The sequence below is a fragment of the Mesocricetus auratus genome, unplaced genomic scaffold, assembly GCF_017639785.1.
Source record: "Mesocricetus auratus isolate SY011 unplaced genomic scaffold, BCM_Maur_2.0 Super-Scaffold_100014, whole genome shotgun sequence".
Lineage (NCBI taxonomy): Eukaryota > Metazoa > Chordata > Mammalia > Rodentia > Cricetidae > Mesocricetus > Mesocricetus auratus.
The window spans coordinates 21,372,438-21,389,839 of record NW_024429197.1 but is presented as its reverse complement, the minus strand read 5'-3'; the positions used below and the strand labels follow the sequence as shown (position 1 = coordinate 21,389,839).

Genomic DNA, 17,402 nt, shown 5'->3' with positions numbered 1-17,402 from the left:
AGCTCTGGGAAAAGCAAATAGGATTGTTACCTGAGGTACTGTGTTCATCAGTGCAAGGCAGTGAGTACCAAGTAGCTGTCTGTTTAGGGGGCTTTCAGCCTTCTGTGTTCTTGGATGACAGGCATGTGCTTCTATGACTGGTTCCTTTATCTGTTTTCATGAGGACCTATAGTCATTGTGTGTTTTTTGTTTATTCTTTTTAGTACTAACATCAATGTTGAAGGACTCTTAGAAAACTGTATAAAAATTGCTTTACATTAAGACTTATCCTTGGCACTACTGGTGGAGAGAAAGCTCTAGTGATAAGAAATGTTGTTTGTCAGGACTGTCATTTCAATTTATTTTATTTGCATTAAGCACATTAATAAATTGCCACAGTGGTAATATGAAAGTAATGAACCTTCTAGAGGACAGCTGGGGCACAGAGTGCTAACAGGGACCTTCAGGGCAACTGCCATTGTTGTGCACAACTTAGTTAAAAGGTTTGAGGTTTCTGTTTTATTTTCTTTTAAACACATACTTTGCAAAATCTCAATACTGTTTTAGTACTATGTGCTTTCTAATTTAGTGAGAGTGTATTTTAAATTTTATTTAAAAAATATAACATTTGTGTGTGTGAGAGAGAGACAGAGAGACAGAGAGAGAGAGAGAGAGAGAGAGAGAGAGAGAATTATAATGTGATTTAAATGGTCTAAGTTTGAACCCACTATAAATGTAGTATAGAAGAGGAATTGTTTACCAAGGGAAAAGAGTCAGGAAGGCTAAAAGAGAGAGGTTTTATTTTTTAAGTTAAATTGTAAAGTTGTAAGCTAGCAAGTTGAGTTCAGTCTATAGCAGATGAGTCAAAGTGTTGTGAATCTTTTAGAACAACTTGAAGAAAGGGAAGAGAAGATGAGTTGGGGAAGTATCTTGAATCAAATCTTAAAACTTTAAGTTTGCTGTGTATAAATACACAAATAACTAACACAAATAAGTCAATATGTGAGTCAGATAACTGAAAATTATAAAGGATTTTGAAACTGCGTGATATATTTATATACATAGGTTTGGTAAATGTATTTTATTATCCTCATTATTTAAAGTGCCTCTCCAAGTACAGATGAGATACTAACTTTGTTGGACAACTTTCAAAAATAAGTGACAAAAGGGCTGGGGAGATGACTCAGCCATCAAAGATTAGACTTACAACCAAAACATCAAAAAATAAATGATAAATATGATTTAAAAGTTCATGTTTTTAAGTCTATGTGTGCATTTTGATCTCCAGCGTGGTCAGGCTTCATATTGATACCCAAATAATCTGGTTAAGTTACTCTGAGCCTCCACATAATGAAAGACCTATTAACAAGAGAAAAGCATTTATTTAACTTATGTAAGTTTACGATGACCTCTGAACCTTTATAAGGACATGATACTCAGTGGTTTGTGTGTTTTTATGCCAGGTTTAGTGAAGTAGTCAGGGAGAAATAAAATTGAACAAAAGGGATGTGGTAGAATGGTAATAACCTAGAGGCTTCAGCAACTCGTCCCAGGCAGTCTGTTCAGATTTGTCCTGGCATCTCTGCCTTTCGTTACTTAACCTCTGGTATAGGAGGCATCTTTCTCAGGTTTTTTTGCCCAGCTCTGAGGAGGAGAATGGGAAAGATAAGAGCGGTTTCTGCTGTTTTCTCCCATTCTTTCAGCTTAAAATATTTTTGGAGCTGGGCAGTGGCAGCACATACCTTTAATTACAGGACTTGGGAGGCAGAGGCAGGTGGATCTCTGTAAGTTCAAGGCCAGCCTGGTCTACAGAGCGAGTTCTAGGATAGTGAAGGCTACACATCAAAACCCTGTTTTTGTTGTCATTAATGGTTTTTGGGGGTAGGGGGTCCTGTGTACTGAAATGATTGTACTTTCTGGTGTTTGGGGGACGTCACATTTAGAATAGGTGTTTTAAACTCTAGTCTTTGTCTTTTCCCCCTTTAAAGAACTTTTAAAATTAATAAAACAATACTGTACAATTTGGACCTAGTAACCTCATGACCAGCTCTGCAGCCAGAACTTACGAGCAGGGTGGTGTGCTATCATGGGGTTTGGGATCTTAGTTCTTCCCATCCTCTCTCCTCAGGAAAATTAGACCTTTTAGTGTATCCAAGTAATAAACAGGTTTGGTTTTGTTTTTCTGTGTTTGTTTAGAGACTCTCAGCTTTGAATGATTTTCTCCAAAACTCTGTCTGTGTTTTATATTACAAAAATCCTTCCATTTTGTGGTTCTTCGGTGACACTTCGCTATTTCCAGTGATAAGCAGCTGTGTGATATATTTTTAAACTCTTTTGTCATTTCAATGCATGGCTTTTAATCAGTTTGCCTTGTGTCATGTAAAGTTCCTTAATACTTTTTTGAAAACTGTATTCAGAAGTTCTTGTAAAGCTGAATTATAATCATGATTATGTTACTCAATTCCTTCCATCATGAAAGTATCTTTAAATAATGATCCTGTCAAGTTTCAGTGACTTACAGATAGATGTTAAAGTAGTCAGTTTATTTTTGCTTAATTTTAGGAGGTTTTAATTAACTATTTTTCTCTTAGAAATCTACCCATGGGTTCTAATTACAATCTTTCCAAGTAAAATATTTTAAGAATTCAAGTGTGATTACTGTGTTATTTCTTATCTTATTTTTTAAATGCACTGTTTTTATTAGTTATTGGCATACTTTCATTTAATTCATAAATACTGTTTTCTCTGTGCGAGACACATTCAGGTGTTGAGATCTAGGGCTGAATAAATAACAAAGATAAGGCTCTGTTGGAAGAGACAAATAAATGTAGATAATATTTAATCTAATTACTATATAGAAAACTAAAGACTAATATATCAGAGAAGGTTTGAGTTACAACTTTTGAGTGAGAGATCAGAGAAGGTTTCTCTGAGGGGCTTACATTTAAACTGGGATCTGGAAAAATAAAAAGTTAGCCAGGTGTGAACAGAAGGATGAAATAGTTCAGGCAATGCAGAGATTCTTGGCATCTCAATTGAAGCTGAGAAGTCTGCCATGGCTGGAGCTTAGAGTAAATGGTGAGAGCTAGGGGATGAGGTAGAAGAGGGATAGCTCAGGGTCAGATCACACAGTACTATATACGCCATGCAGCCTTTGAAAGATTTTAAATGCAGATACTATGATTAACTTTACAACAATACATAATCAAGACAAAACTAAAATGGTCAATACTGAGAACCTCTAACTAAAGCATATACAAAAGATTGCATTTTCTGCTAATTAAAATGAAGGATTCTAGTTTTCTTAAAAAGCTCCCAGCCTTAGAAGTAAGACATTTGGCCAGATTCTATTGCTTGTGAATAAATGCATCATTAACTGAATGTTTTAACTTGAACAAAATTTCAGACTTTTTTTTGCAATGGCCTTCTCATTACTACTGTGAAAAATAATAGCACTTGCCTTATACAATAAGGAGAATTGAACATTTTAATACTTGTGAAATTTTTAGAGAAAATTAGGCACATGATATGTACTTAATAAGTGTCTATTATTAATATTTATGCTTTCAAGCTTTTGTCCCATAAACTGTACAGTTGGGTGTAACTTGAACCACTGTTTTTTTAAATTTAATATAACTTTAAATGAGAAACTAATCTTCATTTAAGTTCTTGGAAAATTTTAGTATGTTTTGAACAACTTGAGTATGTGAGATGATTTTTCAACTATAAATTTAAAAAACTAAAATACAGATCATGATTTTTTTGATGAAAACTTGTCATTTAAATGGATATGAATTATACTTATACCTACATACCAGATTTTGAAGACTTAATATGGAAAAGGTCATTTTGTTAATGAGTTTTATGTTTACCTAAAATATTTACTTATTCTTATATGTGCATTATGAGTTTATGTGCATCACATGTGTGAAGGTGCCCACAGAGGTCAGAAGAGGGCATTAGAACCTCTGGAACTGGAATTGCAGGAGGTTGTGAGCTACCATATAGGTTCTGGGAGCCAAATTCAGGTCCCTCTGCAAGAGTAGTAAGTGTTCATGGCCACTGAACTTCCTTTCCAGTCCCATTTTGGTCCCTGTAGTATCACATTTAAAAATTACTGACAAGGTAAATGTACTAATGACTTTTCTCTTGTGTTTTCTCCTAACAGTTTTATAGTTTTAAGTCTTATTTATTTGTGTGTGTGTGTGTGTGTGTGTGTGTGTGTGTGTGTGTGTGTGTGTGTGTGTAGTTTAGTTTCACTCTGTGGCATGTAGATATCCAGTTGCCCCCAGTGCTATTTTTAAAAATCAGTGTCCTTTTGTCACTAAATGGTTTTGGCAGGTTTCTCAAAAATCTATTGGACATGTAAGGGTTTTATCTCTGGGATTTTTCTTCCATGTATCTATGTGCTTGACTTTATGCTAATACTACACTAGTTTTGATGCTTGCAGCCTTTCTAATGACTGCTTTGTGGAAAGTTTTGGAGTCAAGAAGTATAAACATCTAACCTTGTTCTTTTTATTATTCTTTGAACTGCTTGGGATTCTTTAAGATTTTCATGTATATTAAATATGAATATATATATATATTCTTTGAGAATTTCATAGTGCACATTCATCACTCCCTCCTTTCCCTCCACTATATGCATCTTGGAGATGGGTGTCTGTATATCTTTGTGTCTGTGCAAGTGTATGTGAAGGCCAGAGGTGGACATTGGGTGTCTTCCTCAATAGCTCTCTATCTTGTTTTTTGAAACAGACTCTTTTACCAAACCCAGACCTCACCGACTGAGCTAGACTGACTGGCTAGCAAGCCTCAGAAATCCTCTAGTCTCTGTCTTCCCAGCATTAGGATTGCAGGCACATGCCATTACAGTAGCTGGCTTTTTATTTGGGTTCTAGGATTTGAACTCAGATTTTCATGTGTGCATGTTAAGCACTTTATTGAATTATCTCTATAGCACTTCCATGTAAATTCTAAAATCACTTTCCTATCTGTATGAAAGGAAAAAATGATTGAGGTCTTGATAGGAATTGCATCTTGACTCTGTTTAATGCTTTAGGTAGTATCATAATCCTAACAATACTAGTCTTAGAATTCATGAACATGGGTTGCATTTTTATTGATTGATTGATTTTATTGATTGCCTCCAATATATTTCAGAAGTATTTGATTATTTTCAGTAAAGTCTTTCATTTCTTTGCTCGAAAAATTCCTATGTATTTTTCATATTATTTTAATCTCCTTTTTAGATTGTCCATCATTTACATCCTACAACTATGCTGAGTTTATTAGCTCTAGGAATTTGTGTGTGTGTGTGTGTACATACATCTATTAAGGTTTCCTATATAAGAGACTCTGTCAGCCTCAAAGATTATTTTGCTGCTTCCTTTCAAATCTGGATGCCTTTTTTCGTTGTTTTTTGTTGTTGTTGTTGTTGTTTTGTTTTTCAAGACAGGGTTTCTCTGTGTTGTTTTGGAGGCTGTACTGGAACTCACTTTGTATACGAGGCTGTCCTGGAACTCACAGAGATCTGCCTGCCTCTGCCTCCCGAGTGCTGGGATTAAAGGTGTGCACCACCAACGCCCGGCCAAAGGGTAACACTGGATGCCTTTAATTACTTTTTCATACCTTATTGCTCTGGATAGAACTTCAGCACAGTCAGACCTATATTGTGGGATCCACATATGAGTACTCTGTATCTGTTGCACCCAGTCAGCCATAGATTAAAATTTTTCTTAAACCACACCTGTATTGATGTGATATATGAACTTTTTTCTCTTACTATTCACTGAGTAATATAAAGCAACAACTATTTGTATCACATTCATATATGTGTCTATAGGTATTTTAAGTAATCCAGAAATGGTTTGTGGGAGATGACTTGTACCCAATTTTAAGGGAAAAGCATTCAGTCTTTTCCTATTGTTTATTAACTATGAGTTTTTCATGTATACTATTTATTATGTTGAATGCATTCATAATTTGCTGAGTGTTTTATTATGAAAATGTTGATTCTTGTCAACTGCTTTTTTAATACCAGTCGAGATTTTCAAATTTTTGCCTTTTTAAAAACTTTTTTCCTATTTGTCACATGTATCACATTGATATGTTTTCATATGGTAAACCATCTTTGCATTCTGAAAATATTCTTTTCTTATACTTACATGTAATAGCCCTCAGACCATGTTGCTAAATTTTGCTTGCTACTGTTTTGCTGATGAATTTTGCATTCATGGTTATATAGACTGCTGCCTGTTTTTTAATTAAAATATTAATTTCTGTGTGACCTGTGACTTTTTTCATACTACAACAAAAGAACTGGACTATTTCAGTAGATACTACACAGTTCCTCAAATTGAAAATATTACTAACATTTTAAAAAGAATTCAAAAATTATTTTATGAATATCCCTCTAGATCCTACTATATAGCATTTTACAGGACAGCTTTGTCACCGTTTCAACTGGTTCTAGTCTGCCCGAGAACTCTTCTGGTTCTCACATGGATTTTGGCATAGATACATTATTAAACTGAACAGTCCTGGTCATTGGCCATTGAAACTTTTAGACTGGCTGTCAGTTTTTTACCATAAATAAAGTATCATCCTAATTTTCTTGTCATTGTTGAGGACAAACCTATAGTTTTACTCATGGAGTCTATTTTGTCTTAACAGAATTGGTATTTAGAGTCTATACAAACTAAGGGAAGAATCATAGAAACTGGAATCCTAATCAAATTGTTGCTCTTGGGAAGATGTGTCTGGGTACCCAGTCTAATGTCTTCCTGTGATTAGAAACCTAATATCACTACAAGTCTCTTTATCTACATTAGTTCACTTTTCTTTTTCTCTCTCTATGTATGTTTTTGCTTCCAGATTCCTCACAGCTTTCTAAGGAGGAATGATTTCCTGTTTGATATAACTGATGGTGCTATGCAAAACCAGATCATTGAAAAGGTCAGAGTCAAGCCGGGCGTTGGTGGCGCATGCCTTTAATCCCAGCACTCAGGAGGCAGAGGCAGGCGAATCTCTGTGAGTTCAAGGCCATCCTGGTCTACAAAGCGAGTTCTAGGAGAGCCTCCAAAACAATACAGAGAAACCCTGTCTTGAAAAACCAAAAAAAAAAAAAAGAAAGAAAAAGAAAGGTCAGAGTCTGTGTACATGGTGTGAATATAGACTTACCCTCTGTTTTATCTGTGTATGAATGCTTTGTGTTACAAAAACAGACTGAATAAAAAAACATTACCCCTTCTTGCCAGCTCATTCTGTAGCTTTAACAAATCCTATGGCCCAACTACATAGTTCTTTAAAGTGTGTTGAGTGCTTTCCACATAATTATCTCTTGTAGTCTTCACAATAATTTTATGAAGTAAGTAGTATTTCTTATCCTTGTGTTATGACAATGATGGATTAAGAGACTGTCTTAGAATCTTAAACTCTTAGTTGGAGGGCTTAGTCACACTTTTGCTTCTAGTCTTACATGCCCAATACATTGCAAATAATAGTCCACATGATTAACTGAATATTTTCTAGCTTTATGAACATCAGAAAAAGCACATATAAAGTCTTAAAAAGCATAAAGCTCCTTTGTAGTTGTAAAATATCACCAACAAAGCAGATATGGACAAAAATGCCTATCTGATAAAAAATAACACTGTCTATGGGATGATATTGAAATCCTCTAAAAATAGCATACCATCATCTTAGAATCTTTTGCAAATTAATCTGTTGGTGTCTCCAAGATGCACTTTATTTCTTTTTTTTTTTTTTTTGGTTTTTACGAGACAGGGTTTCTCTGTATTGTTTCGGAGGCTATCGGTCCAGCCTGGCCTCGAACGCACAAAGATCCGCCTGCCTCTGCCTCCCGAGTGCTGGGATTAAAGGCGTGCGCCACCACCGCCCGGCTGCACTTTATTTCTTAATAAAAATTCTATTTACATTTGGCTTGGCAGTACTATGCATACTTTTTAAAGCAAAGTAGGCTTACATTTTCTACTATTTCTTTTTTAAACTATTTACCAAGTTATATTGTGGTAGATAAAGAATAAATGATTGAGCTAGGTCCTGATGCTATTATTCCTGGGACTCACAGAGTTATAAACCTAAATGGACCTAAGATAAAGTATATAAAGTAACAGTAAGTGAGAGGTAAATAAGCAGAAAGCAAAGATACTGCTGCCACTGCCACTGCCACTGCTACTGTTTTCACAACCTCTGTTTCTGCAACTCTGGGTTTTCTGCCCCGTGTCACACTTCAGTAAGTCATCCGAGAAGTTGGTTTTATGTGTGCATATTTAATATGCACATGTAAATGTATACATATGTTCTTCTTAGCATCCTCCCAAAACTGATTTCAAGTTGAAAATCTTAGTCAAAATACATTTAAGTATACCTAGCCTACCAAACATATAGCTTAACCTAGTCTACTTTAGATATGCACAGAATACCTTACATTTAACTGACAGTTGGACAAAGTCATCTAATACAAAACCTAAATTGCAATAAAGTTGAATATCTCATATAATTTGTTAAATACTATACTGTGAGTGAAAAACAGAATGATTGCATTGGGTACTATGGTGGTTGAATGAAAATGGCCCCTATAGGATCATATATATGATACTTGGTCACAGTTGGTGGTACTGTTGGAAGAGTTGTATCATTGGGGGATGGTTTAGAGTGTCTCTTTGCCTCATGGTTGTATCTTAAGATGGTAGCTTTCAGGGCCATATTTGCTTGCCTGCTGCTACATTCCTCCCCATGATGGTTATAGATTCTAACTCTTGAAACTATAAGCCCCAAATAAATTCTAAATTGTATAACTTTGACCGTGATGTTTCATCATAATAACAGAAAAGTAACCAAGACCTTTTGCACCATTGTAAAGTTGAAAAATCTCAAGTCAAACCACAATAAATCACATATCATCTGTATACATACATGTGTAAAACTTCACGTTGTTAAGGACTGCATAAATTAAAACCAGGACTTATATTTGGAATAACAGATTTGTAAAGGACTTTAAAAGCTACAAGTCCAATCCCCCCTTCTTTCTGGTGACTTAAAATCTTCACCAAGAGACTGTCTTGCTTCTGCTTTTGAACCCTCTATAATGGCAAATTCATCCTTTTCTTTGCAATAAGGTCATCTTATTTTTGGATACTTTTGGCTGCCAAAATTTCTAAATAATGTGCTCATACCTTCTTACCTGTTAATTCCACTCTGTAGTTGGCAGTTTCCCTCCTGGGCTAATACTGAGCAAGAGCAAACTTCACCACTCTACCGCTCTACATAAGAGACCTCCAGATATTTACAAATGTTGTCTCTTTCTCCCAGTTCTTTTCCTCATAGCCTTCCATAGTTTTATGCCCTGGGCTAGAGAGATGGCTCAGTAGTTAAGAGCACAGGTTGCTTTTTCAGAGGACCTAGCTTCTATTCCCAGCACCTATGTGGTGGCTCATAACCATCTGAAACTCCAGTTTCAAAGGATCCAGTGCCGTCTTCTGACCTCTGCACATACCATGCACACATATAGTACATGTACACACATGTAGGCAAAGCATCCATACACATGTAATAAAAAAAGCTTTCTGTCCTTGTCAATTTGAAATGAGATTATATACCTGTAGCACATTGAGTTACAGATTTAGATTTGAGGATAAGGACCTATCTCTGTTGTTTCTGACACAAAGTAGAGCATACAGGACTATCATCTCCTTTATTCCAAGTACTAATGAGGCTGAGCATGGTGAGACTCTAAATCTCAGATACTATAGAAGATTGCACACTTGAAGCTATCTTACACTACATATTGAGACTAGCCAGATTTGTGATGATGATGGTGGAACATCACTTATTTCATGAAATCTACATCTGTCTTCCTGGAAGTATGACATGGTAATAATGGAACCACTATATCTGTTCAAGAAGCATACGCCAGAATTCTAAAGAGTATCAGCTTGTCCTTTGTTGTGGCTCACACTTATGGAAGCTGCTAGAAAAAGTAAGCTTTATATATGTTGAAGTCTATTTAGGCCCATTGACAGGACAAAAGGGGTTATGTCCTCTCTGCATTTCCATGAACTATCTGCCTTTGCTTGTTGAAGAAAGTGTTGATATTCTCTGGGATTCTTCTCTTTGTATGTACACACAGAGATGCATGATTTGTTACAAAGCAAGTGGGAGAGATCGGCTTCCTCTTGTTTGCTCACATTTGCTGTGTAGAGGAAACAGGATTGGCTGGTTTGCTGTCCTTTCTTCTGGAGCATCATCCCAGAGGAATATTAATCTAACTCTAGTTTCCAAATGAAATGTATAAATTAAGAGGCTCTGGAGACAGAGAATCAACTAAGAGGCACTAAGAATACCAGCAATACCAGCTAATGGAAGTAGCTCATCAGTTGTGTATCCCACACCAGTTCCCTAACTGTTTTGAACAGGTGTTTTATTTCCAGCTCTTACATTTTGAGCTCTGTAAATACTTGCATAGAATTATGTTTTATCCAAAACCAAAGGAGTTGTCTTTTCTTAGTGGGTCTTCAGAAGTATGTTTGATGCATCTTTGTTTTCCAGATTCACTTTTAAGGGAACAGCCCTTCTTTCCTAACCCTTTGGGTCACTTCCTTCCTTACCTCTTTACATTTGTATGTATATTCAAACCTATTGTTTCTTTTACATTTTCCAAGCTTTATGAACATTTGGAACATGGTACCTATGAGCATTCTACATTTAATCTATCTTTGCCTTTAAAACAATTCACTATGCCCATCTTATTCAGTATCCAGATTGAGCTAATAAGCATGTGAGAAGCATTCAAGGGCCTCCTTCCATCATTTGTGTTGGGGTAGGACAGCACAGAGATGGGAAGTACTATAGCTAAACATGGTCGGACGTATGGCTCAGTGATCAAGAGCAGTTTTTTTGTTTTTGTCTTTTGCAGTGGACCTGATTTTGGTCCCTAGTACCTATATCAGGGAGTTCACAACCACCTGAACTCTAGCTCCAGAGGATCCAACACACTTTCTTCTGACTTCCACGGGTGCCCATGCACATGTTCATAAACTAGACACACACACACACACACACACAGAGAGAGAGAGAGAGAGAGAGAGAGAGAGAGAGAGAGAGAGAGAGAGAGAGAGAGACTAAATCAATACAAATAAAAAGCAGGGCTGGAGAGTTGGTTCACTGGTTAAGAGCACATACTATTTATTTTTGGAGAGGGCTTAAGTTTTTTAAATTAATTTTTATTTAAATTACAACAATCTTATTTTACATACCAGTCTCAATTACCTCTCCCTCTTGTCCTCCCATCCCCCCCACCATTTATCCATCCTACCCCCCATCCACTCTTCAGGGAGGGTGAGGCCTCCCATGGGGGATCATCAAAGTCTGTCACATCATTTGGGGCAGGACCTAGACCTAGGCTAAGAGAACCCTCCATAAGGAATGGGTTCCAAAAGCCCATTCATGCACTAGGGATAAATACTGATTCTACTGCCTGCAGCCCTATAAACTAGAGAGGACCTAAGTTTGCTTCCCAACGTTCATGTTGAATGGCTCAGACCTGCCTGCAACTCCAACTCTAGGGATTCTGATGCTTCTGAATCCACATTCATACACACACAACCCACACATATTCTCATAATTGAAATCTTTAATAAATAAATGGCCTAAATATCACTTCTTACAAGAAGGATATTTTTTAAATAAAATGAAAAAAATTTTAAAGAATACCATTTGGGTTCAAATTCTGTTTTTTCTAATGAAAGGAAGTTAATTGACTTTTCTTGGTATTACTTCCTTGGTAGTAAAGGAGATAATAATATTATTAACATGGTGAATACTCGATAAGATAGTATCAGTAACAATACTTAGTATATGACCTAGCATATGGTGGACACTTTAATGATAGTTATATAATATCAAGAATTAATAGTAATATATGTTACAGTTTACAGCTGATTTTTATAATATCATATGCTGAACTTTCCCAAGATTTCCTGGCTTCAGGAGTGGTCAGGATGATGTTTTATCATATTTAGAAAGAATTTTTCTGTAGCCCTGTTGATATTTGACATAACTTTCTTTCAAAATTTTACAAATATTCATGCAAATATACTGGAACATGCATATAATCCTAGCACATGGGAGCCTGAGGAAGTGGATTGTAAGTTCAAGGCAAGCCTGGGCTACATATCAAGTTTGAATATATATATATATGCATACATATACATATATATATCTGTGTGTGTGTGTGTGTACTAGTGAGACAAAGAAAAACAAAACAAGGAAACTTTTTCAAAAAATATAGTCTTTATATTCTATATATCTCCAATTTCCAATACAGTGGACACTAACCCCTACCACTGTGATTTCATTTTACAGTAATTACCCCCTTACAAATCCTGTCTCTAAATACAAAATACATTCAAATTATGGGTCTAGGGTTTCAAAATATGGATGGTAGAGTTTAGTTCATAATACATATTAATGAGTTTTTGTGACTTTTGGATTGTCTGACTTTATTTGGTTAGTTGGAAACTTTATATTTAATACTTGCATAGGAACAAATATAGAAAATATTTGTATTTATTATTGGACTTGTAATATGGTTCTTTCCAACTCTGAGATACTCTAGTAGCAAAAATGTATTGAAATGCATTGTTTTTCTTAATAGTGCAGCTCAGTACTTAAAGGTCTCACCATAGGATTTTAACTGTTTTCTCTTCACACCCTTTCTTTACAGATGGAGAAATTAATAAACAGAGAAACTGACTTGTCAGAGGTCAAATCAAAGTATAGGTGGATCGAGGAATAAATCCCAAGCCTCTTCTCTCCTTGCCTAGCTATTTGTCTATTGACTATGCAGCCTAGTGGTAAGTATTCATTTATTTGTCCTAGCAGTAAGTAGAATTAAGGAGACCTAACAAAGAGTGAATTTAAGGAATCTACCTGCCTCTGCCTCCTGAGTGTTCTTTGGTTCTTAATGAAAGAGAATTCCAAGGTTTACTAGGATTTTAGTAGTTTATCTAGTTGCCTCCCTTGTCCAGGCTATAGATTCCTTCTCAGCTTAGAAGGTTTTCCCTCTCTTTGGTAATAAGTGCTCACCCAGCCTTTCTGCTTGCTCATTTTAGGTTACAAATAAACACAGGCAAGTCTCATTATCTAAAAGTTTCTGACCTGTGCCTCCTTGTAATGAATGTTCTTTAAGATGCCTCAAATCGCTTGAGCTGGCTTTTGGGAACCTATTCCCCATACTTGTTTGTCTCACCCAGCCTTAATACAAAGGGAGGAGCTTAGTACTACCTCATCTTGATATGCCATGCTTTGTAGGCCTGCCCCTTTCGGGACAGAAACAGAGGAGGAGTAGATGATGGGGGTGACTAAGGGGAGATGGTGGAGTGGGGAGGGAAGGAGAAGAGAGCAGGGAGGGGAAGCTTCAGTCTGGATGTAAAATAAATGAAAAAAAATTAATTAAAAAAGATGCCTCAAATAAGAATCTGAGGAGATGGCTTAGCAATTAGGAACACTTGCCGCTCTTCCAAAGGACTACTGTTTGTATCCCAAACCTGTCATGTGACTCACAGACACATGTAACTCCAGATCCAGGTGATCTGATGCCCTCTTTTGACCTCTATAGGCAACTACATACACATGTGTACAGAACACTCACGCACACACACACACACACACACACACACACACACACACACATTCATGTAATCCTGCATGCACATGCACATACGTATAAATACATAATAGAATTGTTAAGAAAAGATGTCTCTGATTTAAAAAAAAAAAGAAAGACTTTTTGAAATCCCTGGTGAGCACAGCAATAGACTATAAGCTGGAGCAAGGGTCTTTCTCTGCTTTATTCAGTGATAAATCAATATTTAGAGTAGTGACTAATAAATATTAGCTGATAAATATTTGTTAATAAACTTAGATAAACAGGGTTACAAGTGTTATTTCGTTTTTCTTGTTCTTTGAAAGTTTCATACATATATAATTAATTTATTTTTACCCCACTTACCCTTACTTACTTATTCCCCCTCCCTCTTCTGATGAATCCTTTCTTCTTCTTTGTGTCTTTTGTGCTAGCATGAGCATAAGCAGGGAGATATTTACTGTAGTATGAGCAACTTTCCACTGAAGAAAATGACACTTCCCTCACCAACAGTCATTAAATTGCCAGCAGTTCCTTAGGTAAAGGATGGGACCTCATGAGCCCTTCCTCCATCCATGATGAAATGTTGACTGGCCCAATCTTGACTAGTCTTGTGCAGGTAACCATGGTTGCTGAGGTTCATCAGTTCATTGGCCATGTTGTATTCTTAAGACTTTTTTTTATTACAGCACACTTCCTCATCCTCTGGCTCTTATATTCTTATATTCTTTCTGCCCTCTCTTCCAAATGTGCCTTAAGTCTTGCAAGTGGTGATGGAGATGTCCTATTTAGGGTAGAGCACTGTCACTTATTCTTGTCATGTTGACCAGTTTTGAATCTCTTCGTTAACTGCTTCCAGCACCAATAAGTAGCTTCTCTGACAAAATTTGAGAACAACACCAATCTGTGGATATAAACACTAGTAGTTAGAAGGTGATTTGACAACTTGTCCATTTAGCAAAACAATACTAGCAAGTTCCTCTTTGGGGCCTATGGCCCTCCCCAGATGGGCTCTTAAGTAGGTTTACAGTACCAGGCATGGGTTCCATTCTGTGACTCTCTTGGCAGGCCACTCTTGTAGCTTACAGGGTTCACAGCTGGGTAAGACTTGTTCAATGCTCCCCACCCCCAGCAGCTTTGTATGGCACCTTCTGATACCACTGAAAGTTAGCCAGCAGAAACGAAACTCCCAGCTCAGTTCCAGCTTGATTTCTCTGTGTTTTGTAAGTGTGTGGTTCCATCTACACAGTCTTCCCATTAAGTTCTGACAGGCATCCAAGAACAGTGGCAAAATCCATATTGTTCTAGGAGCCTTTGGGGTTTCTTGACCAACAGCTAGTAGGGAGGTAAGGAGGTATCTCCCTAGGTATTATTTCAATTTATTTGTGGATTAACCTTTTTTTGTATAATGTTATTGTATATGTATCTTTTCTTGCCCTTGCCCAACCAATCCTTCTCTATGGCACTATTAATCTTACTTCATTCTAATTTCTCACCTTTAAAAAGATACTGATAATACCTGATATGATATATATGAGACAATTAAACTGGCCTAGTACATGTATAATAGTAGATGTTAGTTGAATCTGAAATTAAATTGATATACAAACATCTAAGCATTCCTTCATCCAGATATGCCCCCTGTCTCCTGCCCAAGCAAGTTAACAATCTCATAACTAATGAATTGGGAATTGAATTTACCCTAAGTAGGGCTTTCTGTGAGTCAGGCTCTGAAAAGACATGGACAGCTAGCCCATCTGACTGTTTTCATGTACTGACTACTGTGCTAGGTTCTACAAGCACACTTCATAAGATCCTGTGTAGATTGTTTTCTGAAAAGGGTATTGAGGGAAGATTGTTTCCTCTGGCTGTCTGTCTTGGGTTCTAGCTCTCAGTCTGGATCTTCTCTCTGGAACTCCTGTGCTGCTCCTGCTAACAGTTCCCTGGCAGACAGTTAATACTAATCTTCTGGTGGCTTTGGCAGCCTGCTTGCTGCAAGAACAGTCAAGACTCACAGAGCACCTGGGTACATTAGTAGACATTTTGCTGATGTGTACAGAAAATGTTGGTCAGTGAGAAAGGGAGTTGGCAGGAACATCTTAGAGCAATAACCCAGCAACCCTACTTATTCTCCTATTATATTATATTCATCTGCTCATGCAGATGCAGCTTCTAATCTGCCATCTTACCTAGAAGTTAATTTGAACTTTTAAATCATTATAAGAAGCTCAGCTTGTTTTCTACTTTAAAAAATTTCTTCTGTTATATGTCTTATGCCCTGACTACACACACACACACACACACACACACACACACACACACACACACACTGTCACTTCTCTGTTTCCTTTCAGAAAAAGGATAAGTCTTCCAGGGATATCAACCAAACATGGCATATCAGGTTGAAATGAAATTGGGCACTTCCCCTCATATAACGACTGGATGAGGCAACCCAGTAGGAGGTAAATGGTTCATCCCAAAAGCAGACAGAAGAGTCAAAAGATGGCCCCTGTTAGGAGTAACCACAAGAAGACCATGCTACACAACCATAACATATTCAGAGGATATGTTAGGTAAATTCAAATGGTCTTACTTAGGTCAGACCCATGCAGGCTTCCTGATTGTTGGTTCAGTCTCTGTGGGCCCCTATGAGCCCTGGTTAGTTGATTCTGTGAGTTTTCTTGTGGTGTCCTTGACCCCTCTGACTCCTACAATCCTTTCTTCCCCTCTTACACAGGATTCCCCAGGCGCCATCTGATGTTTGGATGTGGGTCTCTACATCTGTTCCCACCAGTTGCTAAATGAAGCCTCTCTGATGATGACTATGCTAGGTTCCTGAATATGAGCATAGCAAAGTATCATTAGGAATCATTTCATTGACTTTTCCCCTGCTGGCTGTGTTTGGTTCTATCCTAGGTCTCTGGGCTATCTAGCCTCTTGTTCCTCGTCCTCCAGCAATGCTGGGGTGGTCTCCCTCTCATCGCATGGGTCTCAAGCTGTACCAGTCATTGGTTGGCCACTCCCATAATTTCTGCTTCACCTTTACCACAACACATCTTGTAGGCAGGATGAATTTTAGGTCGAAGGGTTTTGTAGCTGGGTTGGTGTCCCAGTCTCTACTGGAAAACTTGCCTGTTTATAGGAAATGCCCAGTTAAGGCTCCTTACTAGGAGTCTTGGCTAGAGTCACCCTTGTAGATTCCTGGAAGTTTCCATTGCACTAGGTTTTACCTCACTCTTGAAATGCCCCCCAGTTCCAGTTGTCTCCTCCAGTACTTTCTACATCTCCACCCCCATCCTTCCTACCCCCAGTCCACCCGAGATATCTATTCTGTTTCCCTTTCCCAGAGCGATCCTTGCATCCCCAGTGAGCCCTCCTTGTTACTTGTCCTCTCTGGGTCTGTGGATTGTAGCATGATTATCCTTCACTTTACAGCTAATATCCGCTTATAAGTGAGTACATACCATGTTTTGTTTTCTGGGTCTGGGTTATGATGAGTTTTTCAAGTTCTTTCCATTTGCCTAAAAATTTCATGATTTTTTTTTAACAGCTGAGTACTCCACTGTGTAAATGTACCACATTTTCTTTATTCATTTTTTGGTTGAAACATCTAGGTTGTTTCCAGTTTCTGGCTATTAAAAATAAAGCTGCTATGAACATAGTTGGGCAAGTGTCTTTATGGTAGGATGGAGCGTACTTGAGGTATATGCCCAGGAGTGGGATTAAGGTAGCTCAATTCCCAATTTTCTGAGGA

The 17,402-nt window shown here is 37.3% G+C and overlaps 1 protein-coding gene across 8 annotated transcripts in view; it reads left to right on the top strand.

The window, feature by feature from the left end:
* Scmh1 (Scm polycomb group protein homolog 1) overlaps positions 1–17,402 on the top strand; it is a 125,386-nt gene that overhangs the window by 17,784 nt on the left and 90,200 nt on the right. For 5 of the 8 annotated variants that reach the window (XM_040756752.1, XM_040756751.1, XM_040756747.1 and 2 more), the window contains exons 2-3: positions 6,856–6,936; positions 12,728–12,857. Coding sequence is in view for 4 of the 8 variants with exons in the window: in XM_040756747.1 (XP_040612681.1) it covers positions 12,845–12,857 (13 nt within the window). In the remaining 4 variants the exon portion in view is untranslated. Of the gene's footprint in view, positions 1–6,855; positions 6,937–6,992; positions 7,012–12,727; positions 12,858–17,402 lie in introns of those variants that run through there. The other 3 variants (XM_040756746.1, XM_040756755.1, XM_040756748.1) reach the window with 2 other exon arrangements.